We start from the raw sequence: 26,209 nt of genomic DNA on the forward strand, positions 1-26,209 counted from the left end.
TTTTAATGAAAACACCAAGGCCTGGAGAGGCTAGGAGACTTGTCCAAGGTCTCACAACTCGTTAGATATGAAGCAAGAACCAGATGAGTGCTCACACTCTACGCCCGGTGCTCCTGATGCTATTTCTTTTTCTTGTTCTTTGCATAGAATTGTTAGAAGGTATTTTAGGTCCTTCATTTTGAAGCTGTTATTTTGCATTTGTGGCCACGTACACATTACTGAAGTGTCTTCATGGCTTAGTAGATACACCCTGTGCAGAAGGTAAAAAATTGATTTTGTCTTTAGATAATTGCTCAACCCAGATCTAATATCTTTCTCTTCAGTATCTGTCTGTGACAGAGAGGGGCCAGATATTGTTAGTATTGACAAGACTACTAGAGAAACACAAGTTAAGGCTCAGCCCCAAAGCTATCCTGTGTGGTGTCTGTCAAAGAATCTGCCGTTCCACCTTTCAGATGGTACGCATTCTTCTAAGCCTGGCAGTCTTCTAGTGGAAGGGCAGCTGTGGGGAGCTGGTAGAATGAACCATCCCATAAAGTGGACTTTGGGTTTATGAATAATGTTTTGATTTCTTACAAGGAAAGTACATTCATGAATTATATATAACAAAAGAAATTTGTTTTAAAAACATCAGAAACCAGAATCATCCAAGGCATGATATATACTGCCATCATATAAATGGACTCAATCTAAAGAAAACCAGTTCTTTATATTGTCTATACTCATGTTTGAGAAAATTCTAGTGCACTAGGGAGGACAGGCCAACTGGGGGGATTGATAACCATAAACGTTAAATTACAGAATATGATTAGCAGGCTAATATGTGTACTTCATTGAACAGTCAAAGAGTTAAAAACATGAGACAGGGCCAGCCCGTGGCTGAGTGGTTAAGCCCAGGGTTTCACCAGTTCAGATCCTGGGCGTGGACATGGCACCGCTCATCAGGCCACGCTGAGGCGGCGTCCCACATGCCATGACCAGAGGCACTCACAACTAGAAGCAACAACTATGTAATGGGGGGCTTTGGGAAGAAGAAAGAAAATTAAAAAAGATTGGCAAGAGTTGTTAGCTCAGGTGCCAATCTTAAAAAAAAAAAAAAATGAGAAAATGAGACACAATAATTCTTGGATACAGTTTACTTAGAGTTTGAGTTTTAACCAATTATGTTGAACCTTCTTTACAATGTATTTTCCATAATTTTTTGGCCCTATTATTGACATTACATTTTAGCAGCAAATCTACCTATTATTCCTGCATCTGAATTTTGTATCATTAGATACTTTTTGGTTGGGAAAAAATACTTTATAATTGCAATTATGGAGAGTCATTGGTGCCAACCTTAAGTGCAATTAAAAGAAAAAAATTTTTTTTTTAAGATTGGCACCTGAGCTAACAACTCTTGCCAATCTTTTTTTTTTTTTTTCCTGCTTTTTCTCCCTAAATGCCCCCAGTACATAGTTAAATATTTTAGTTGTGGGTCCTTCTAGTTGTGGCATGTGGGATGCCACCTCAGCGTGGCCTGACGAGCGGTGCCATGTCCACACCAGGGATCTGAACGGGCAAAACCCTGGTGCGCCGAAGCAGAGTGTGCAAACTTAACCACTTGGCCACGGGGCTGGCCCCAGAAAAAAAATTTTTACGTCTTATATAAGTAAAACATTTCACATGTCTTTTAATTTTTTAGATGCTTTCTCTATTAAAATATTTTGTAAAATTATCAGCTACTGGCATCTCTGCAGCCACCAATACTGGACTCTGTTAACATTTTAAACAGTAAAGTAATCCTTTCTTCCAGTACCTTTTTCTCTTCCCTTTTCATTGTTCCTGAGGTCCTGTGAAATGGGGGACAAGTAGGCTCGTCTTGTGTACCGTGTACCATCGTATTTCCTATAGTGCTTTGCATGTGGTACATGCTTCTTGAACAGTTATCAAGTATTAAATGAGTGACCCAGTGGCTGGTTAATTATTGTATCACTTATAGAAACATTGGTGTCCTTGATAACTTAATAGCTATGGTGTACATGATATTGAAGCCAGCAAGTGCCAATGGAAAATGTGTGTTAGAAAAGCAAACCTTAGCTTTTAAAATGTACAGTTAAGCTGCTAGGATGTTCCCTCTCAAAGCATCTGCTTGAGTAAACAGCTGTTTTATTTGGAAAACACTTGCCTGTGTAGTTGAAGCCCAAGTGAGATGTTAAACATCAAATGGAAGGTTAAGTACAAAGGCATTACAGAAGTCTTTACATGTCAGATTCTCAGGCACGCGTTCAGTACATGTTTGCTGCATATCGACTTCAACCATTTAATTTCTCATGAGCTCTTATGTATTATGTTTGGAATTAATTTCAGAGGCCTTTTGTACTAAAGAAGAAAAGAGGTCGTAAACGCAGGAGGATCAACAGCAGTGTAACAACTGAGACCATTTCTGAAACGACAGAAGTACTGAATGAGCCCTTTGACAACTCAGATGAAGAGAGGCCAATGCCACAGCTGGAACCTACCTGTGAGATTGAAGTGGAGGAAGATGGCGAGAAGCCCCCCCTGAGAAAAGCATTCCAACATCAGCCTGGGAAGAAAAGACAAACAGGGGAAGAGGAAGGAAAAGACAATCGTTGCTTTAAGAATTCCGACCCTTGTAGAAGTAAGTGGAAGAATTATAAAAATCCTACCTTTGTGAATATCTGTATATTACTGCCAAGAGGCAGGCACCTGGAGTTATATCCAAAGGCGTCTCTGAGGTTGTGCCAACCCACCACGAATAAGTGCTCATATATCCTTTCTCATTCATAAAACGTTCTATACCTTCTTCCTGGAATTGGATTTTATGTTAAACAATTTCTAAGGCCAGAACATTCCTCTAGGTGGGTTTATCTTACTTTCCAGAAAGTGGCTTATCCTCGAAAATTTTGAAGTCTCTCAATAAGGAACACACTGCATTTCCTTGATTTTAAAATGTACTTTTTTTCACATTTAATATTTTTGAAATCAAGGTATATATTATTATCAGTGTCAACATTGAATGCAACTGTTTCTTTTTTTTCCTGAAAAACAAATATTAGTAAATTGATGGTGCATCTTATAATCAGTGGTGTCTTAGGCTATATTATTGTAGAGAATCCTCTAAACTTACCCACACCCCCACACCATCACTATTAGCTTTGATAGTATAGGATAATATAGAAATCAGAAAACTGTCCTTTCTTTTAAATTATTCTTTTACAGTTGCTATTGGCAGGGACACCTCGCCCCATCCTCTAAAAAAATACTAAACACCAGTGCATCGTCTTTGATGCCCTGTTTAAAAGCAACCATCCCTTGCCTGTTGGTCTGGGAAGTCGTGCTCCCAGCTGAATCATGAGGAAATGTGGGACAGGCTTCCTACTCTACTGCTGAAATTCAAAACTTTACTTTATTCCCATCTAGGGTACAGGCTATCTCATTTCCCTGGGAACCACAGGTTATCACTCTTGCTTTTGAAAAGCCACAATTTTAAGAACTTGAGCAAGCATCTACCTGTATTTCTGAATTAATAAGAATACTATTGCTGCATACAGTATTTTGCTGAGGGAATGACATCTTACCCTGGGTTTAGAGAAACCAAGCCTTGTTCTTTAGTTTCTTTAAACAAAGAAACATACAAACAACAACAACAAACTGCAGCAAGAGATCATTTTTTTGTGAAAATTGAGCCTTATTTCCACTTCTTAGCTGTCTTCTCGGGAGCCTATAAATGAATCATCACTGCCTTCGTTCTCCACTTTGTGCCATTTGCCTTTAAAGATTATAAATGGCCGTATTACATTTGATTCCTTTCAGGATCTTCTTCTTTCTTAAAAAATAATTATCAGGAAACTCATCTTCTGTTTAGAGAGGTGTTGCTACAGAAGCTGATAGGTCCAGTAGCATGTGAAATCCAGGGGCATTTGCATGGCTATTCCCTGCCTATGTGAAGAGAAATGAAACCATTCGAACATCTTGAGATGTTTGTTAACTGAGTACTGTACTTTGTGCTTCTGAAGGAATCAGTCCACATCACGTATCTGTTCTTTTCAGCTAGCCAGTTTGAGTGTAATACTTGCAGGTAAGTTCATCTCTAACCCTTTATTACATAAATGAGCTAAGAGCGTACCCTGCTTTGACTGATTGCATTGGAAATCATTGCATTCTGGCAAAAGAGATCTCTGTTCCACACTGATTATTAGATCTTGTTTTTGTTCTCCAAAATAGTGTTTCTAATAAGGATATTTCTCTTTGTAAAGCTTTTTCTTTAAATTGACCCCATCAAGAGATCAGTATGATCTTTAATTTTCTAAAGATCCTAAGAAGACTTGGATATTTTATATTTATATTTATGCATATATTTGTTTGCTTGTATTTATATAAATATATTTATATATTTATATTCGTATGTGCAGACAGGTACAGTAGATATAAGATGAGCTGAATTAAAATGAACTTGACAATTATGGTTTACTTCTTATTTACTTTAATATTCAAACCATACATTTGAGCAGCAAATTGATCCAAAATACAATGTGGACAGAATTAGTGATAAAAAGAGTAGCTGTATTTTAAATGTTCAATAATTTCATGGTAAATACATTATAGTTTGTGTCATGTAAAAATGATGATCCTGTAGTAGATTGCAGATACATTTGTATTTTGGGTATTTAGTTATTTAATTCGTTTGTTTCGGAGGAACACAGGTTATTTTTATGCCAGAGAGAACATTCAAGTCAAAGTAAATAATGTCATCTGAGATCATTTAAATACAGTAAATGTCCACAAACAGAAGTTCACTTTCTCAGGATAAATATGCAAGTTAGATTTCTATTCATTTCCTCAGTGCTGTGATGATTTGGATATGAGCTAGCATTAACCCTGTTTCCCTGTATTTTCTAATGTATAAAAGTTCAAATGGATTTTTTTCCATTGTGGAATTCCAGGCTTTTGCATCAGAGAATGTCTTATTTGTTAAACTCAAATAAACTTATTATAGTTGCCTTTATCCATGTGCTTCCTATAAAAAGTACAACTTTCTTTTAAGCGTGTGTGTGTGTAGCATATATTATTTTCCTAGGCCTAGGTTATTTACTCAGTTTATACCACAATATTATTCTATATTACTTTTAATTCTGTCTTTACCATCAACTCTTAAAATGCTAAATTGAAAGCAGTGTTTGCTAATTAATTTAGAAGAATGAATTCAAGTTGTTCATGGTTATGCTTTCTAAGACTTTGTTTTCTTCCTCCCCTCTCTGTCTGTCTCCTCACTAAGACAATATGGATGATGATGCTAATAACTTGAAAGAAGGCAGTAGAGACAATCCTGAACCTCTAAAGTGCAAACAAGTGTGGCCAAAAGGAACAAAGCATGGTCTATCTAAGTGGAGACCAAACAAAGAGAGGAAGACTGGATTTAAACTAAACTTGTACACCCCACCAGAAACACCCATGGAACCTGATGACCAGGTAACAGTGGAAGAACAGAAGGAGACTCCAGAGGACAAAACCAGCCCTACTTCCACCAGGATTGAGGAGGAGGTTGAGGAAGCTGTGGAACCCCTGCTGCCTCGGGATGAAAACAGAAGGGAAGAAACATGTGCACCTATAAGTCCAAATAAATCACCAGGTGAAAAGCCAGAAGACGATCTAATCAAACCTGAAGAGGAAGAGGAGGAGGAGGAGGAAGAAGAAGAAGAGGAAGAGGAGGAGGAAGAAGAAGGAAACGTAGAAAAAGATCCTGGTGGTGCTAAAAGTCAGGAAAAAGAGGAACCAGAAGTCTGCATGGACAAAGAAGACTCTGTCCGTTTGGATGATCATGAAGAGGAGGAGGAAGAGGATGAAGAACCATCTCACAACGAGGGTCATGATGCAGATGATGAAGATGATAGTCATATGGAGTCTGCGGAAGCAGAGAAGAAAGAACACCCAAGAGAAGCCTTCAAAGAAGTACTGGAAAACCAGGAGGCTTTTTTAGACCTTAGTGTCCAGCCTAGTCATTCAAACCCAGAGGTCTTAATGGACTGTGGCGTTGATCTTGCAGCTTCTTGTAACAGTGAACCTAAGGAGCTTGCTGGAGACACTGAAACGGCACCTGAATCTGATGAGGAGCCCCCAGAAGAACAGGCACAGAAGCAGGACCAAAAGAACAGGGAAGAAGTGGATTCTGAGTTCAAAGAGGGAAATACAGCAACCATGGAAATCGACTCTGAGACAGTCCAGGCAGTTCAGTCTTTGACCCAGGAGAACAGTGAACAGGACGATACCTTTCAGGATTGTGCCGAGACTCAAGAGGCCTGTAGAAGCCTACAGAACTACACCCATGCAGACCAAAGTCCACAAATCGCTGCCACGCTGGATGATTGCCAACAGTCAGACCACAGTAGCCCGGTTTCATCTGTCCATTCCCATCCTGGCCAGTCAGTACGTTCTGTCAACAGCCCAAGTGTTCCTGCCCTAGAAAATAGCTATGCCCAAATTAGCCCAGATCAAAGTGCCATCTCAGTGCCATCTTTGCAGAACATGGAAACCAGTCCAATGATGGATGTCCCGTCAGTTTCAGATCATTCACAGCAAGTCGTAGACAGTGGATTTAGTGACCTGGGAAGTATTGAGAGCACAACTGAGAACTACGAAAACCCTAGCAGCTATGATTCCACTATGGGTGGCAGCATTTGTGGAAATGGCTCTTCACAGAACAGCTGCTCTTATAGCAACCTCACCTCTAGCAATCTGACACAGAGCAGCTGCGCTGTCACCCAGCAGATGTCCAACATCAGTGGGAGCTGCAGCATGCTGCAACAAACCAGCATCAGTTCTCCCCCGACCTGCAACGTCAAGTCTCCTCAAGGCTGTGTGGTGGAGCGGCCTCCGAGCAGCAGCCAGCAGCTGGCTCCGTGTAGCATGGCTGCTAACTTCACCCCGCCGATGCAGCTGGCTGAGATCCCTGAGACTGGCAATGCCAATATTGGCTTATATGAACGGATGGGTCAAAGTGACTTTGGGGCTGGGCATTACCCACAGCCATCAGCCACCTTCAGCCTTGCCAAACTACAGCAGTTAACTAATACACTTATTGATCATTCATTGCCTTACAGCCATTCCGCTGCTGTAACTTCCTATGCAAACAGTGCCTCTTTGTCCACACCATTAAGTAACACAGGGCTTGTTCAGCTTTCCCAGTCTCCACACTCTGTCCCTGGGGGACCCCAAGCACAAGCTACCATGACCCCACCCCCCAACCTGACTCCTCCTCCAATGAATCTGCCACCGCCTCTTTTGCAACGAAACATGGCTGCATCAAATATTGGTATCTCCCACAGCCAAAGACTGCAAACCCAGATTGCCAGCAAGGGCCACGTCTCCATGAGAACCAAATCGGCATCTCTGTCACCAGCCGCTGCCACCCATCAGTCGCAAATCTATGGGCGCTCCCAGACCGTAGCCATGCAGGGTCCTGCACGGACTTTAACAATGCAAAGAGGCATGAACATGAGTGTGAACCTGATGCCCGCCCCAGCCTACAATGTCAACTCTGTCAACATGAACATGAACACTCTCAATGCCATGAATGGGTACAGCATGTCCCAGCCAATGATGAACAGTGGCTACCACAGCAATCATGGCTACATGAATCAAACGCCCCAATACCCTATGCAGATGCAGATGGGCATGATGGGAACCCAGCCATATGCCCAGCAGCCAATGCAGACCCCGCCCCATGGTAACATGATGTACACGGCCCCTGGGCATCACGGCTACATGAACACAGGCATGTCCAAACAATCTCTCAATGGGTCCTACATGAGAAGGTAGGCAACCTGGGCAGTCACAAAACCCCTGGGCATCACTCTTGGATTGATCTGCACAAATACCTTCGAAGAGTACGATTTCAAAACCAGCAATTGGTGTGAATGCAAAAACATTTGTTGGCACCATTTATTTAAAAAAAAAAAAAAAGCTGTATGCAGCAGAAAGCCTTATACAAGTTGTTTTTCTTTTTTTCCTTTTTCTTTTTTGGTACTTTTGTTTCTGTTACTTTTATATGAAATTCTCTGCAAAGGAAGGCCTCTCTGGACTACAATTTGGAGGCAGCCACTTGTCGTGCCTGCTTCCGTTAAACAATGTGGATATCAAGCCCCACCCCCCAAATTATCTGTTTTAATACTGAACCTAGAGCTTTTTTTCTTCCCTGTCCACTCCATGTAAATGCCTTTAGCATTTCAGTTATTGTATATTTTGTTTAAGGTGACACTTCAGCATGCCGCTAATGTCTTTGTTAGTGACAGTGCATTTTGTAGTACTGTACAAGTGTTGTGCTAACGGTAAGCCATTTCTTAAGTTTTTTGCCTTGATTAGGGTGCCCTAATTTGAGGGTTTAAAAAAAACTATATTTTTGTTAATTATAAAACTGTAAAGAGCTATAAAAGCTATTCCCGTTTGGTTAGTCAAAAGGGTTTTATTGCTAAATGTTTGGTGTAAAGTTGAGACCCTTTTCCATTTTGGTGACAGATTTCTTTGGGGAAAAAAGGCAGCTTTCTGTTTTATAAATGCAGACTTCTGTTTATTGAATGAAGCATATCTCAGTGTTTATCTGTCAGGTTTTGAAACATTTCATATATGTCCAAATACTTGGCAGGATTTAAAAAAAATAGTGAATTTGGTGTAAAGTTGCTATTTTATGGAAATGCCTCTAACTTTACATTTTCATTCCATCTGTAGATTTTTCTATCTTTATAAAATATTGGAGTTATTTTTTAAGGAAAAATAGAGAAGTAGCTTGTGAATAGCTCAAACTAAGCTTACAAATCGCATGTAAAAAAGCAAAAAAGTTATTTGTGTCTGTTTATATTGCTTCCTTTTTGTAGCCTTTGTACCTGTACAGGGTGACTGTAAGGGCCAAGGAGGAGAGGCGAAATCCTTGTATAAAATAGGAGCCAGCGACACTCTTGTATTTATCTGTTCTCTTTTTAGTCAGTCACTTCAAAAAAAAAACAAAACAAAACAAAAAAAAAGCTGTACATTTTAACATAAAATAAATTATGATGAGCCATTTTTAGCCTCTTGTGTCCTGTCATATTATGATTGATAGAGAATGACCAATTGAACTGTATCATGTGTCACATCTCAGAACACATACACATTTTGGGAAAATAAATTATTTAGTGTAAATTGGAGTTATGAGGTTTTCTGATTTGTTTTGACTTTGGGGGAGAGGGTTGGCAATAAATAAGAGTAATATCTTATAAAACCATCACATATACCAAATACCTATTTAATAAATTAATTTATAATGGATTTTAATGCTTTTCATGAAAGTTTATTTTATGCTAGTGCATACCTTCTGTATGCCAATCATTGTCTTTAAAATAAAGTGAATTTGTTTTTTTCTTTTTGACTTTGATCTTCATTTGCAAAGGGATCCTGCACAGATATCCATTTGCCTCATTTGTTCAGTCTGTAGAAACTCCCCTCCGGCCCTAGTGCAGCAGTAGCAAATTTCATTTTTATAAACATTAATACAAAAAAGCACCCAATTTGGGGTTGTATGTTTGAAAAATCATTTTCTTAAAAAAGGTGTGCAAGTTTTGCTCTGTTGTGAATGAGTGATTGGATGTGTTCTTTAGAATCTAAAGTTTAGACCAAAAAGAAAAATGTCAGTGTTCACAAACATGGAATTCAGAGAAAGTTCTGACTGTTAAAACATTTGATTATTCCATTGGCAAGCCTAGAAATGAATGTTTGACTTGGCACCCATGTGAAACTGGCCCGTTAAGCTATCAGTTTCTAAACGTGGGTGCTCACAATTCGCCAGAGCAGCTGGTCACTACTTTCAAACTCTTGGAGGAAGAGCATTGCTTTTCCACCAGTGGTTCAACACAAAAAATCAGATGTTGTACTGATCATAGACACAAGCTTTTGAGGAGACAGAATAGAACTCTGAAGAGGCAGAATGGAGCATAGACCCCGGAGTCACAGGCCCCAACAGAGGGCCCCCAGTGATGGTTCGCCTTGTGCCCTCACCCTTAGTATTTTTTTCTCTCGCAGTTAGGAAGAGTAACTTCTTTAGTGTCAAGATGTTATCTTTTGGTCCCTTCCTTCCACAACTGCACAGTCAGTGGGGGAAAATCTATAGTGGCTGATGGAGGGCTTCGAAGAAGACGCTTCTCCAAGGCCTGTCCTCAAAAAGGGGAGAAGAGAACCTTTACGTTGCTGTGCTGGTAGGAAAGGAAGCTTCTAACCTCCCTTCAGAGTGAGAGGCAACGGTTTGCTGCTTGTTTGAAGCACCGCTGCATCAGTCCAGGAGCAGCCAAGGAGCTTAGCAGCCCAGGGGGTCCACACATCAGGGAAGAGGCTGCCCGAGCCTGGGAGGTGAGGTGGGGTCCTGCTAACAAGCTGATTGGAAGATACGCAGAACCTCCCACTGGCCTCACCTTGAAACGTTCAGATATTTGGTCTCTTTCCTCTTGTGTTAAGGTTCTTTGGGGACTGAGATGCCCCTCTGTGTTCCGTTTTGGCAGTAGCTTGATAACCACACCCTACGGTCAGTGTGATACCGGGACTCCACCCCCACACCCTGACTGCCCCGCAGTCCTCCAGGGAGTTTGTGGATAAGGCACTACCCCAGACCTGCTAGACCAGAATCTCAGAACAGTACTGGCAACTCCTTGTGTTTCACAGGCTCCCTAAGGACTGCAGCGTAGCCAGGTACCAGAGCCCTTCTGCTGGCCCCAAGTCACAGCATTCATTGACAGACAGAAAGGCTTAGCATATGAGAGAAATTTGCTGAGCTGAGGTGGCCTCAGAACAGCCCGCACGGTCTCCTCACCTGCTGTCACTAGAGAAATCAATTCAGACCTAAATGGGACACTGAGGGTCCTGGAAAACAGGAGCTGGATTCATCAGAACTGAAATGTGGTCGCCATAAGGTTGAGGTTCATTAACCGGCCACATCTTTTAAACCCAGTACCATGTTCTTTCATTTATAAAAGTCTTAACAAGTGGTTGTCAGTTGCCAACCTTTACTTTTTAATAGCTCAAGTGGGGCCTTCCCAGGTGTGATGGCATCGACCTTCCTCACCCACATTCTATTTTTAAAATAATGACTTGCAATATTGCTGCAAAGCTTTCATAAACAGTCCTCCCACATGTTCCACACACCAACCCTGTGCAGGAAATGGGGCAGTTGTATCCAATTTAAGATGAGGCGTTGAGGCTCAAAGAAGCTAATTTATTGCCCAAACTCAGCTAAAATTTGAGGTGCAACAAACCCAATTTTTTCCAAATCACAGCTCTTTTTCCTAGAACACTACTCTGTGAAAAGGCTTGTCATCTCTGATTAGCTTATGAATATGTGATGCTCTAAGAACTGTTAGGTGCTATATAAATACAGGGTACTTCGTGGTCACAAGCAATCGGTGGTCTACAGTCAGTCTTACTAAGAGTACAAGTACTGTCATGTGATGAAACAGTCCCTTCGATTTCTTTGTATCCAGGCTTCCATAGTTCCACAGTCCTGGTCTTCCTTCTCCCTTCTCTGTCCGCTTTCCTGGATCTCCCCCTGACACCCAAGCACTCAGGCCTGGGTGCTTCCTCTCTATTTTCTCTCATTATCTCATCCAGTATGATGGCTTCAGATTCCACCTCTAGATGGATAACACCCAGAATTATTACCTCCAGCTGTGAACATTCCTCTGACCTCTCACTGGATTCAAGGTCAAATGACGTGGGACACCTTTTGTACGTCTAACAGACATGACGTAACTGGTGATCTGCAGCCCCCTCCCCCCATTTCTGCCATGGTCAACTGCATCTCAGGATTAAGGCACCACCAAGAAACTGAATTGATAACTTTCATTTCTCCCTCCCCTCTCAGCAGGTTCTGTCAATTCTCCAGGATAATTCTAAAATAATCCTGAATACTAGTCCCCTGGTGCTTCGTGCAGGCTGTCTTCCTCTTCCCTGTCAATAGCTCCGACAGCCTTCTAGCTGCCCTTCTTGCCTCCCTACAATCCATTCTCCATTCTTCAGCAAGAGTGACTTTTTCTTTCGAGAGCGATCATAAAGCATAGATCCTACCATTCCCCTGCTTAAAACCCTTCAGTGGTCTTTCTTTGCACTTGAAATAAAATCTAGTCTCTCTACCCTGTCTCCTTGCACTTCCTCCTCCCCCACGAGCTGCAGCTTTGCTGATGGGCACTTCCTCAAACACACCACCTCAGTGTGTTTCCTCAAAAACATACCTCTTGCCACGTCAGGGCCTTCTCCTGTGCTGTTCCTCGGCCTAGAACGTTCCCGCCCCATTTGGAAGACGAGTTCCTTCACGTCTCAGCTCAGCTCATCTCCTTAGAGAGGTGTTCTTCAACCACCCCGTGTAAAGTGGATTTTTTCCCCATCCTGCCCCCAATTGTTCTCCACCCCAGTACCTGTTTCCCTCATTGCACTTTATCACAGCATGCATTTTTGTTTTTGACATTTGGCTTCCTAAACCAGTTTTTGGCATGTAATAGATTCTCAATCAATATTTGTTGACCAAATTAATATTTTACTTCTGAAGACTTGAAACACTTTTGCAAAAACTTCTGTTCCTCCTTTCTCCTACCTGTGGTTCCCAGGAGTCATCTTGAAGAGACCAGACCTCCAACTTTAAAGTTTTCTGCTTCTGCTGTCCTCAGCAGGACTCATAACCCCGCCGAGAGGTGAGAGCATGTAGGAAGGCGGAGGGACACCCAAGAGAATGTCAGGAGTGGACCTCTAGATGTTCCATCCTGCCCACATATGGATTCACCTAAATGTAAATATTTCATTATGATATAGAAAATGTAATATTTCCTTAAAATGGAAATATTGATTTCTCTTTGGACAAGGAATAGATGAGACCTAGAAGATGAATGAGTGTCAAGGGGGTTATCGGGATCCTGTGATGGGAAGGTCTAGCTAGGGGCCACTGTGACCCGAGAGTCCCTTTCCGAAGAGCCTGTGTCTGGCTCCCCTCACACCCAAATCTGTGTCACTATGAGGACCCGATTTCTCTCGGGCCAACGTGACTGTCCTGGAGCAGACCCTGTGCAGTCCCAGAAAGGCAGGCCCAGCCATAGGGGCCCAGGCCACAAGTTCTTCCTCCGGCACAAAAACAGGGAAGCCTGGCAAAGGTTACAAGATGCCTCTTGGGTGGCTTTACAGCTGCTGAGCCTCTGGACATTATCCTCCCTCCATCAAGAACTTCCCCTTTCATTCTGTGAAAACCACAACCAAAGTAGAGGAATGGGCCCTTTTTCTTATTTTTCCAACAGGCCTTTATCACACTCTTTTTGCTTTCTTCAGGTGGTTTTGGTTTCTGGTCCTTCCCTGCTGGCATCTCCATCAGCATCTCTTTTTCGGTTCTGTATGGCTTACTGGTCCTGGTTCTAGAAGCCATCTCTGCCTCTTGGTGCCTGCTGCTGTTTTCTCCTCAAGAATGAGATCACACAGTCATGGCGACTGGCTTAGCTCATGGGTAGGAGAACTCCACACCTGAGCTCACCTGGCTGCCTCATTCTCCCATTCTAGAGCAAACACATTTGCGAATACTTTCTGGTGTGACTGAAAACTAGCCCGTGTTGCTTTGACTAGAATCACAATGAAAGGAGCTTCCCCAAGTTCCAGTCCCCTAAAGAGTGTCTCCTCCCTCTTTTTCTCAAAATTGTAGTCAAATTCTTGTCCAAATTTACCACAATTTAGTGAATTTTTCTGAGTAGTGTCAGCTCTGCTAAAATTCTAAAGAGCCCTGGCTCCCTGAGGAAATGGAGGAGCCCAAAGCAGAGGCCTCTGTATAAGGACTCAGGACCCCCATTCCCCACTTCTACCAAATGAGTCACTCTCCACAGTTTCCAGAGAGCAGCACCTATAGGTTGGCCCAAGCCCGGGGATTCCATCGAAAGAGGATGCAGGAGAAGGTAAGGAAATGCAGATGTCCCAGAAAGGGGATTCACTGAGAAGCTGTGCAAACTCTCCTGTAACACAGCTCTCCCGGGCACTTTTCTGTGGTTAGAAAATAAATGTATATTTTAAAATTATTTTTTAAGAATCTGACTTTCAGACAAAGCCAAACATTTAATTACAACACAATGCTTACACATTTTTAAATCCTTTTCTGCTTCCATCTTATACAGAAAAAAAAAAAAAAAAGTACAGGTGCCTTTGTGCAGAACCATGTGCTCATTTACAACCAGTTCTGGCTGGGAAGCCTGTCTGACCCATTTTGCTGGGAAGCCAAGTACTGGCCTTCTCCAAGGGGCAGCTTTCAATCTTCCCTGTTCATCAGCACACACCTGGGAAGTTTGAGCTTGTTTGGAAGAAGTCAAGCTTTAGTTTCACTGTCCCTTCTCCATGACAAACGAAGTCACAGGCCAGAGCTATTTCAGCCTTCCCTCTGCATTCCCAGTGTCTCTGCCGTCTCCCTGTGGGACCCTACAGCTCCTTCTCACTGGCCTTCTCACTGTCGTCGCTGCTCTGGGCCTGTCGCCTCTGCTGCACCAGCTGTTTGTCCAGTTCCCGGAGCTGCTTCAGAAAGCCCCGGTTGGGTAGGACACAGCGGTTCTTCGCCACTTGTTGAATGGCGTCCACCAGGGTCATGTTCCTATGGATCATCAGGTAGGCCAGGACCAGGGTCGCCGACCGGCTGCGGCCCATGACGCAGTGAACCAGGATCTTATCTGAAATGGAACAGGGAGAAGAGGCAGCAAACTGTACTGGTAGTCATTGCTTTCTTCACCACCATGCACTCTCAGGGGGAAGAAAGCCAACATCCCTTAAGAATATCCTTGATGTAGCAGTAAAAATTAATTTTATCAAATTTCAGCCCTTGGTTACACTTCTTAATATTCTGTGTGCTAAAAAGGGATGTACACAGAAAGCACTTTGGCTGCGTCCCAAAGTACAGTTGTTCTCTCAAGGAAAAGCACATCGGAGATTGAGCTGTAAGCTGAATTAGCCACTGTTTCATGAAACATCATTTTTGCTTGAAAGAATGACTGATAGAAAAACCATGGTAATTCAAACTTGGGTATTTGTCAGAGTTTTTCTCAAAAGTGAAAAAAGGTAGCTTGTTACATCAAAGAAAACCACTGACCGTATTTGCTGCCAGTGATAAAATGCAAACTTTCAAGCAAAAATTAGAATTTTGGAAAACTTGTATCTATCACCATGAGGTGGACAGTTTCCCAATACTTTTAAGATTTTCTGTTAAGATTGGTGGTGATATTTACAAATGTGTTTTTTTGATACGTACAATGGAAATGGTCAGCATTTGGAGGATCTACATAACTCAGTAAACCAATATTTTCTAAATGACCAACGCGGGATAGTAAAAAATCATGCATGGGTGAAAAATCCATTCAAAGTGCAAGACAGACCAATGAATTTTTATGTGACAGAGTATAAATTTTATTGATATGGCTATAGATTCCACATCACAACCAGCCTTTAAGAAGCCATCACTTGGGGCCGGCCCAGTGGCATAGCGATTAAGTTTGTGCACTCTCCTTCGGCGGCCTGGGGTTCCCGAGTTTGGATGCTGGGAGTCTGGGCATGAACGTACATACTGCTCATCAGGCCATGCTGTGGTGGTATCCCACATAGAAGAACTAGAATGACTTACAACTAGGATATACAACTATGTACTGGCACTTTGGGGAGAAAAAAAAAAAAAAAGAGGAAGATTGGCAACAGATGTTAGCTCAGGGCCAATCTTCCTCACCAAAAAACATACCTTAAACAAACAAAAAAAGAAGCTATCACTTGTCCAGTTTTGGTGTAGTATCAAAGAATATTCACAATTATCTGAAAGGCTATGAAAATATCCCTCCCTTCTCCAACTACATATCTGAGTGTTCCTGGGTTTTCTTAATATACTGTGACCAAAACAATATATCACAGCAGACTCAACGCAGAAGCTGCTGATGAGAATCCAGCTGGATTCTAATAAGCTTAACCTTGAAGAGATTTGCAAAAATGTAAAATGATGCCACTCTTCTCCCTAACTTTATTTTGGAAAATAAAGTTTTCATAAAAATACTATATTATGTTAATAGGCAATGGGTCTATTATTTTTAAATGAATGAATATTTTTACATTTTTCAGTTTTTATCTCTAAAAGGGTATTGATAGATATAACTTACATAAACAAAAGCTCTTTGAGGTCTTCAATAATTCTTAAGAGTGTAAAAGTTTTCTGAGACCAAAAAGTTTGAGAACAAGAGATCTAGAAGAATCTCCAGAGGAAAAAAAAACTTCCTTTGGCCACTACCGTGGGGACACCTGGGCCCAGATGAGACGTCGTTATGCGATGGAGTTTCCCTGATCCTTCTGTCCTGCATTTGGTGGCGTTCTAGAGCGCACACAGTGCATCAACACACTTCATCTCATTTCATCCTTAATACAACCTTAAGGGTTTCATTATCATCATCCCTGCTTTACAGATGGCAAAAAGGTTCAGAGAGGTGAAATGACTTGCCAGAGGTCACCCTGAAAGCTGGTACCATCACTAGAAATAGTTGAAAGCAACTTGTTATTGAGGCTCTACTCTGGCCACTGGCCACTGTGCTCTGGGGACAGAGAAAGTAAGAGATTAGCCTCTCTACCTGTTCCCACCACTGCCATCCCAGTGACCACCCTCTCCTGTGGTTCTGGGATCCCTCCACTGGGGTTGAGCTGGTTGGGACAGCTTGAGCTGTGTGACTCCAATGCTGTCCCTGTTCCTGAGTCTTAGGCCTGAGGCCTGGAAGGATGACCAAGGAGACACTCATGGACATCACTGGGTTTATGGAGCAGAGTATGAGAACAGCTTGGAAAAAACAGCTTGGAACAGCTTCTGAATGGATGTGACTCCCCTGTGTCCCTCTCACCTCTGCCCCCTCATCTTCCTCACAGGACATGCCCAGGACAGTGGTGATGGTCAGCAGCAGAGGCAGCACGAGAAATCAAGAGGCCGCGAACCCCAGGCACCAGGATTCTCTCTCTCCACCCTGGCCTGGCTGGAGAGGCCTGCGCACCCTGCCCAATCGTAAAGATCCACTGAAGCCCTCGCCACACGCACTGTGCTGGCGCAGAGAGGTGCCCCATAAGGAACGATTAATTTTGTCACAATTCATTCTCACGAATCTCCACAGGCTAACCAGGCAGCCCTTCAATCCCCTCTGCATGTTGCTGAGTTACAAGAGTGTGGCTGCACCACCTCTGCCTTGTGCACCTTGGCCAGAAAGGAGGGCAGGCAGCAGGGCCAGCTTCTTTATTGTGAGTCAGGTTTGGAGGAGGCTAGCCCCAGCTATCACCCGGCAGGACCGTGCTTCTGGAGTGGAATGTCTACCTCTGTCTGGCATTCTAATCCCCACAGACTGTTCCAGAGGCTGCTGGCCGCCTGCCAGCTCTGCTGATAACTAAAAGCGTTTCTTCCTCTCCTGGCAAAAAGGGTAATTCTTTCTGTCATGACTAAATGTTTGAAACAAATGAAACCTGTAGTTCATTAAGACTTTTGGGAGCCTGAAGTCTGTTAAGTGGGAGGATGGGGAAGTGAGAGGGAAGCGAAAGAGAGAGAGACGGGGTGGGAGAGAAAGGGGGAAAGTAGTGGGAAGTGGTCAGCTCCAGCAGGAGCTGCCGAAGCTAAATTTTGTTTATATGACAGCCGCATTAACGAGCCATGTGCTCTTGCTGGGTCTCCCTAGGGTGAAGGGCATGTCCCCAGACTCTCAGGGCGCTTCTCCCTCTTTGCTCTGTGGCTCTGCTGAGCAGCACCCTTTGGGGCCCAGCATCAGGTGGTGAGAAACTGCTCTTAGGAGAGTTGAGAAGAAAAAGCAAGGAAGGCTGCATTTGGCCGGTTCCCAGCATGTCTCACACCAGAGAAACTAGGAGGCCCTCTGCGAGTTAAACACGGGCCAAGGCCAGGGCCCTGAGTGAAGACAGCATTGTCAGGGTTGGAACTTTCTGGATCAGTGGCTTCCAAACTTTTTTGTGTGATCCCAAAAAACACAACATAAAATTCACAGCTAACACGTACGTAGCCTCATCTCACCCCCATATCTTCCGAGTATGTTTTTACATATTTTATCATAGGCAATCCTCACAATGCCCCAAAGAGGTAGACAAAATTATTATCCCCATTTTGCAGAGGAGGTAGCTAAAGTGCAGAAAGGTGACTTGTCCTGTCCAAGTAGCACAGCTAGGAAGTGGCAGAACTGTGACTCAAGCCCAGGCCACCTGACACCAGAGTTGGAGCTCTGAAATGCTCTGTGGTATCACAAGTGTGCATGTGTCAGACAAAAATTTCACAAAATACTATGTACTTTTATGATGTGCATGCATGCTGATGTCTTCTATTCTTTCCCGATATATTCAATTAAAAAAAATTTTCTTAAAGAAATACTGGTCACATCCACTAAATTGATTTTATGAGCCAATCATAGGCCACAATCAATCTTGGACAAATGGTGATTTCGGTTAAATATTTCCCCTTTGGCCTTTACCAAAAAGTGAATTCCCATAATCTGATGAAGAAAACCCAAATCCGGAATCTCTACTGCACCTCAATGGCATATTTTCACTGGTGACAAGAAGGTAGACCTCTGTCACTCAAATCAGACATACAGGCCAAGCCTATTATCCCAGCCCCACCCCTAGGCCCCGCCAGGTGTGTGCTGTCTAAGCAGTGCCTTCGTTGCTTTTGGGGGATGCCCTTTGCCCATCTCTCACTCACTACCTTGGAACTTGCCTTCCTCAGCAGCACTCAAAGGCAGAGTTCATACTCCTCCCAATACAGTTCTGGGCATGTGGAAGTCCTCAGAAAAAGGGTGCATGGTATGTTTTGAACTGCCAGGGGACAGACCTTTGTGTGCTGCAGTGGGGCAGGAGACCCTTAAAATACCCTGAAAATCTGGTCTGGTTAAAGCTTAGAAGCACCAGAGAATCAACCTCCTGCTCAAAAGCAGACTTCATTTATTTATTCCTACCTACCTTGTCCATAATAGATTTTAAGATGGCTTCAAAAGCAGGCTATGGACTGTTTGAGAAAAAGAATGAAAGGAGGGTGGTGATGCTAAAATCTGATCTTTAGAGCCTCATGGAATCTGCCTGGGGCTTTCCTAGAAGACTTCATTAAATTAAAACCACACTAATTCGCCTCTGAGTATGCCATGCCAGGAGCAGTTAAGGCTGTCCAAATGGGGTTCCCATAGCAGTAGTTTGTAAGTACTTCTTTTTCTGATGAAGAACGACAAATTCAGTTGTTTCAGATCCTATAACCAGCTGGAATGCCTCACCTTCCATGATATTTGGTGACCTCTTATACAGCAAAGTCACCAGATGCTCAAAATAAGGGCAAAGGACTCTTCTGTGAGGCCTGAGTGACAGAAGGAACTCCCACTGGCCTCTGATTAGCTCTGTGACCCTGGGCACTTCACTTGCCTTCTCTGGGCCTCTATTTCCCAAGCTCTCAGGGCAGGACACTGGACTAGATTATCTCTAACATTTCTCAAGAGTGACAGAGGTTGCCTGGGGAGTCATTTCCAAAGGGTCAAATCAGGGTAGGGTACGGGTAGGTGTGGGCCCTATGGGGCTGATTGCAGGCCACGAATACAGCTCTACAGTAGCACAAGGAATGCTTTTCAAAAAGAGTGAACAAGACTGGCTGTGAGAGGCAGTGGTGGGAAGCAGTGTACACTTGGCTAAAACTAGCCAAAGAAGAACAGGAAGGACAGGAGAGAGGAAAGAGAGATGCCTTGCCTACAGGCCAGCCTGTCCATCAACACCTCTTACGTCAAGAGTATAATAAGAAACATACGAGTGGACTTGGCTGTAAATTGGCACATTAGTGTCCCTTGGTTTTCCACTGCATGACTAGACACAACCAGGCTGCCTACTGTGTGTGGCATGCAGGCTGAGCACAGGCCGTCTCCACTGTATGGTGTCTATGACAACGCCCTTGCTGAACTAATGAACTACCCTCACCACTCAGGGCACAGGTTACAAACTGACAGCCTTTGGATTTCTTTTGTTTGGGCTTTGCAATATTTTAAGAAATTTTCAATTTGTTGCCAACACTTAAAAATTGAGCAATTCTACATTAAAAGCCAGATTAGAGACTTCTCCTGAAAAGTCAGATCTATCACATTTGCACTGATTCTCACAGGACCAATGTCGACTGGGACTGAGTAGCAGCTGCCCACTTAGGAGGAGATATGGGGCTCTCTGTTTAGCCACAGGCCCCACCCTCCCATCCTCCACTGCCTTACACACAGTCAGCTTCATTCCTTTACGCACTCTGCCTGGTCCTGAAGGGTTGGCATTTGATTTGAGCCTGGACTTGAGGAAACATTTAGACGTGCAAGTGCCAAGAGCACTGAGAAGGGAACCCAGCCTTCCACCTGGCAATGTGGTCATGTCCTGCTCCCCATCTCCAGCCAACTGGTCTAGTACCACACCCCTGCCCACCCATTCTATCCACTACATGTTCTCTGTGCATGTATATTTTTCCCTGTGTATATCCTTTTCCCTCTCGACCCTTTCTTTGCTGGGTGATTTCAACCACTCAGTCTACCAGTCACAATCTACACCAGCCTGACAGCTCCACATCGATGCTCTGTGATCTGACCAGACTTCAACATATGACTTTAGAGACCCATTCTTTCCTGATTCAGCAGTGGGGGCAGACTCTAAAAGGGCGTGCCAGGAATTGAAAACAAGCTGTCCTGTGAGTATATCATACTAGTTCAAAGTTGGAATGTCTTTTTCCCTTTTTTTTTCCTTTGGGGATTAGAAACTTTATTATTATGATGTGCATGTGCTGGTGTGGTTATGTGTTTCACGGTGCATGACCTCTCTTTATCAAACACATCTGAGAGACTGCTGTGCACCAGGTCCTATGCCAAATGCTTTATGTGGGTACTGCTGATCCTCATTATAACCTTTCAAGGTCAATATTTTCATCACCAGATGGAGAAACGAAGGCTCAGAGAAATCACATTGTTAGTGAGGTGTGCAGCATGAATTTCAACCCAGCCTGTCTTCTCCAAAGCCTGCCAGACCCCTTCCATTAAGGTGAGGGTCGAAGATATAGTAATGGCAAGTGAGCACATTAAACAGAATCTGAAGGATTGGGTGGTTGTAGCTTTTTGTTTTTTCATACCAAATATGTTTTCAGTTAACCTCAAATACTTTGAGGTGAATTTCACCTCATGGTAATGAGTCAGAGTCCAGTTGCTTTTTGATCCTGCTTGGAAACTCAAAATGTGCATAACACGAAAGATGGTCCATAAATAGACTCATAAAAGGATGACTTTGAAATGAGGCATCCCCTAATACAAGCACTTGAGCTCCATGGGCTTTTTTTCATCATGACATTGCTTTCTGGACCAAAATAATGACAAATTGTTGATGCCTATGGCTGGCTATGGGGCCAGGGCCACCCTGGGACAGCCATCAAGGTCTGGGACTGTTCAGCAGACATGGCCTAGGCCCAGGCACATGTTGTAAGTTTCTGAAGCAGGCCAGTCAATGAGCCTTGTAGTCCCAACCTCTTGTGATAAGAAAGACTTTCAGTAACTGGATGCTCTGAATTACATGATGGCCCCATAAAGGGGTGTGACACATGGGACTGAAGTCAGAGAACAGATTAGGGAGCTGAAGTCCCTCTGGCCTCTATGGTATGTCACTGAAATAAACCCTGCAGCAATAACTGCATATTCTCTTACCTGATGCCTACCTAACTGTGCCCTTCTCTCCAAAATAGCCTTGTAGCCTTTCCCTGGATTAGGACAGATAAAACTGCATTTTGAGGGCAAGGACTAGCACTATGATATAAAAGATGGATAATTAACCTTGGGAAACTTGGACATTATGGGTGCAAAACTCAGATTCTCACATATAGTTTGTCACTTATATAGGCGAGGTTGTCAACGTTCTACAAGAGGCCTCACCAGACTGTGACTTGGGGGGAAGGGAGCAGGAAGGGAGGCTGTGGGCTTGGTTGATTGGCAAGAGAATTTGAAGTCTCTCCACAGATTCCCACTCAAGTCAGCTCCCTGAGGGTTTTCTGGCATTGAAGGCTTTGGCTTTTAGTCGGGTTTGTGCCCAGGCACAATTAGTGTCTCAGCCGCATCCCAGCTTTGAGGGCCGCCCAGACTGCCGCTTGGCTGATGTGCCTTAGAGAAGATAGATTCAGTCCACAGGCCTCTCCTCTGAACCCTCCCGACTCTGATTCCCCACAGCGGCAAGCAAGGCCCGAACCCCACCATCAGCACGCTCAGTGCGGCTCACAGCCTCCAGGGGCTCAGACGTTTCCAGTTCAACCACATGCAATTCCCACAGGGCCGGCTTTGAGAGGGGAGCAGACTTTAAGCACTCGGATCTCGCTTCCAGCCTGGGTGAAGGGCGGGGACTCAGGCTGGGGCGCAGCCTCTGACCGGGGGCGGGGCCGCAGGCGGGCGGCGGGTCTCTTACTGTGATCGCTGCCGAGCGCTGCGTGGATGAAAGCGGCCGCCGGGTAGAAGAAGACGCTGAGGTCGAAGGTGGGCAGGTCGTCGGCCTCGACGCCGTGGTACTCGATGGCCATGTCGCGGTAGTATTCGGGCCCCGTGTCCACGTTCCAGCGGCCGTGGGCCGCGTTCAGCACGTGCGTGAAGCCTGCCTTCTGCAGCCCATAGCGGTCCAGCGCCGTAGCCCTGGGCGCAAGGGAGAAGGGCCTGGTGGGCTGGGCGGTGTCTTGGTCTGGATCTGGGGGGAAACTCGGGGGCCGCCTACAGGTTTCTGCTGTCGATTCAGGCTTCTACAATAAATACTAGTCATTGAAATGAAGGGCTACCCTAGACCAAAGCCCTGCTCCTACTGACATCTTAGCAGCCTGTGCCATTTCATGTTTCTAGCTCCGCCGGTTCTAGAAGGGAGAGGGTTGGAGGCTGGGGGAGGCGAGCTATTCATTGGTCAGTTCATCATTTTTTCATCATTCACCAAATACAGAAGAGCTTGGTGCTGGACACTACAGTGGTCGCAGGAGGGGATCGTCACCTACCAAATCCCCCAAAAGGTGACCAGAATGCAAAGCCAAATGTAAAGGAGAGGACCACCTTCACGGAGCCTCAGGAGACCCTGCAAAGCAGTGCTCTCCTCTGACCGTCGAATGTCTGTAAGAGCGTGGAAGTGGGGGCTTGAATGAATGGTTTAAGACTGAGATTGGCCAAAATTCCTGATACTGATGTTCATGGGGTTTGTGAGCACAATGCCAAACCGTTGCTTTGATAAGTGAGTCATTGCCTAGTTGGGCAAAGCGTTGTTCTGAAAAGGAGAGCTATTTGAGCAGTCTGTTGTTTGAATTGATTTCGGGGAAGTTCCTGAAGCCAACAGTGAAGTTATTTGCTAGTTTATAGCCTTATCTTTCTAGGCAAGAATTTCTAGAAACAAAGAGTAAAGTCATGTTGAAATAGGTGGCCTTGAAATGTGAGACAGAGGTAGACTGTCAAAGGAAGCAGGAGTCATTTCTGCCTAGAGGGGCAGGGGAGACTGCATGGGAGAGGGGCTTCTGAGCCTGCCTTGCTGCGAGTGTTGATGAAAGGGAAGGAGGAGGCAAGGACACGCCAAGCCAAGGAAATGGCACAACCTAAGGGATGGAGGCTGGAGCAAATGAAGGCTTTTCAGGAAATGTTTATTATTTCCTGTAATCAATCATGTATCCCCAAAAAATGATATAGGTTCCATTGCATGCCAGGCACTGTCCTGGGTGCTGATGATGCAGCAGTGAATAGGTTAGTCAAGGTCCCTCAGTAAGCTTAGATTCTAATTGGGGTAGCAACTAAGCAACAAGTAAACAGGATAATTTTAGATAGCAGAATGAGCAGAATGACTGTGATCCTGCTTTAGGCAACATGGTCAGCGAAGGCCACTGCAGGGAGGTGGCATTTAAGCTAAGACTGAGGAATGAGAAGGAGCTAGGGGAAGAGTCTGAGGAGAAGTGTTTCATCCAGGCAGTGGGAATAGTAAGTGCTAAGAACAGAAGGGAAAGTAGTAGCAGTAGCTGTAGTAGTGAGGGAGTGGTGTACAAGGGGACGTGGGAAAGATGGGCCCTGTCGGCCATAGGGAGAGTTTGGATTTTATTTGAAGTGTGGTAGAATGCCACAGAGGATTTTAAGGAAGGAGTGAGCATTGTTTTCTTTTTTGAAGATCAGTGGGGCTGATGTGTGGAGATGGATTGGAGAGGGGCAAAAAATAGAAGCAGGGAGCTCTGTTGGAGGCGATTGCAGTTGTACAGCCAGGAGAGGAGGGGGGCCTGGACTAGAGCAGTGTCACAGCAGACGTGCTGATGTGTTGGGAATGAGGACAGGAGGGAGGGAACTGGTTTGGCCAGAGCATAGGATATGAGATGAGTGTAGAGAAAGGTTTGGAGAGAGAGTGTGGGATTTGATCATGGAAGTGCTTAGATGCCAGAATCTGTTTTGGGGGTCGAGAAGAGCTTTTGATAGTGTTTGAGGAGGGGTGACCCCCTCTGGGTTTTAGGACAACATCTCCCTCAACAGCACAAAGACCAGTTCTACAGCTCAGGGAAGAGATGACAAGGGTCTGGAATCATAACTGAGGGATCATCTCAAGGCCAGTGGTAAAAGGACACGGACGGAAGTGGCCATGTTGGCTACTGTGAATCAACACCCTAGACTGAGAGGAGCCTTGCACCAAAAAAACATGCCATGGCCCCTCAGCCAAGGGCCCCTTGTCTATTGCTGGCTTCCTGGAGCTTTTTTTTTTTTTGGCCATAGGAGGAACCACAGTGGAGTCCAGTGTTTGGGAAAGAGAGACCTGAACACAGGCATTGAGCTTTTAGAAACATTTGCAAACGGCCCATTGGAACTGAGGCGTGGGGAGGCGGGGAGTTCTACCAAGCCCCCCAGCTGGCTTTTGGCGCTGTTATCCTAACTATGGGACACATTCTGCTTTCAATTTTTCCTCGGAAAGGTCTGTTTTTCATTTTTCTTCTTGTCCCAAAGTATGTATACAACAAACATTATGCTTTGGGGACATAGATCTGTGCTCAATTAAAGGCTCCTCTAATGCAGTCCATCTTGCTGAGTAGCAATCAACCTCACTTTGAGGTTGAGCTCAATGGAAAAATTAAAATTAACTGTCCTTGACAGGAAGTTCCTACCCAGCATAAAGACTGTTCTCTCTCAGTTCAGCAGCTGGGTTTCACCATAATCAAATGGCAATTTGAATAAATAACAATTTGCGCTTTGCTGCTTTGGGGGTCAAGGATCAGGGTAGATATGCAACAAGACGTTGCATGACTCCTCCACATTCACCCCACAGAGCTGGTTTTGGCTATGTCTGAGGGAGAGAAAGGGCTCATGGAGAAGATTAGACCTGATGGGTATCTGAGGCCCACTGCAGGTTTTGGGGGGCTCTGTGGTGACCTGGCCTGGGAAGGGGAGGTGGTGTCCTCACACACCACTCTGGAGATCTCCCCCTAGCTTGGTTTACTCAGAGTCCAGTTGAGGGCTCAGAAGGGTATCCATGATAGAATAGGGACCTGCAAATAAACAGGTGACTCTTAGTACTCTTAGCCTACAGGGGCTGTGATGAAGCAGATCCCCAGTTGGTCTAGACACCTGGGTCAGCCATAACTGGGTGTGGGGTGGAGCCGGAGGGTAGTGTCTGGCACTGTATTGTTTTGTTTTGTTTTTTAATTTCAGGGCCACCTGCTCAGATATCTGAGAAAGAGACAGAAATCTGCCTCTGCTGAAGGAGAACAGCTCAGAAGAAAAACAGATACAGGAATTTACTTCTAGCAAGATCCTTAGTTTCTGGTTGTTTTAAGAAAAATCCTAGATGTAAGCAATCTGTTCATTTTTAAAATAACATGCCACTTAATTTCAAAAATAGCACATGCTCAATGCAGAATGTGGAAAACATATCTCCTCCCACACACGCACACAGAACCACCTGTATTTCTACCCCTAGAGACAAAGACTATTTGCTTTTTAATATACTAAGATCCTCCATTTGTTTTTCCATGCATAGATCTGTATGTTTTATATACATTTTGGGGGTGGGTGTAATACTATATATATATACAGTTTTAAAAACTTTGACAAGGTGATATGTTGTAAACATCTTCCTATGTCAACACACAGCCATCAATAGCTGCATGCTATTCTATTCTATACGTAAATCTCAATTTTACCTCACCAAGCCCCCA

The 26,209-nt window shown here is 44.2% G+C and overlaps 2 protein-coding genes across 13 annotated transcripts in view; one reads left to right on the plus strand and one right to left on the minus strand.

Annotated features, from left to right (window-relative positions):
- The window catches only part of KAT6B (lysine acetyltransferase 6B), a 191,785-nt gene extending 182,388 nt beyond the window's left edge, over positions 1 to 9,397 (plus strand). For all 12 annotated transcript variants that reach the window (XM_070566431.1, XM_070566463.1, XM_070566473.1 and 9 more), the window contains 2 exons: positions 2,350 to 2,641; positions 5,279 to 9,397. In XM_070566431.1, coding sequence (XP_070422532.1) covers positions 2,350 to 2,641; positions 5,279 to 7,818 — 2,832 coding nt within the window. In that variant the 3' untranslated portion in view covers positions 7,819 to 9,397. The remainder of the gene's footprint in view (positions 1 to 2,349; positions 2,642 to 5,278) is intronic.
- Positions 9,382 to 26,209, minus strand: part of DUSP29 (dual specificity phosphatase 29) — a 38,337-nt gene continuing 21,509 nt past the window's right edge. Inside the window, exons 3-4 of the mRNA XM_008542820.2 lie at positions 22,471 to 22,691; positions 9,382 to 14,696 (exon numbers count right to left, since the gene is read on the minus strand). Coding sequence (XP_008541042.1) covers positions 14,452 to 14,696; positions 22,471 to 22,691 — 466 coding nt within the window. The 3' untranslated portion in view covers positions 9,382 to 14,451. The remainder of the gene's footprint in view (positions 14,697 to 22,470; positions 22,692 to 26,209) is intronic.

This window comes from Equus przewalskii, chromosome 1, assembly GCF_037783145.1.
Source record: "Equus przewalskii isolate Varuska chromosome 1, EquPr2, whole genome shotgun sequence".
In the NCBI taxonomy this organism is placed as follows: Eukaryota; Metazoa; Chordata; class Mammalia; order Perissodactyla; family Equidae; genus Equus; species Equus przewalskii.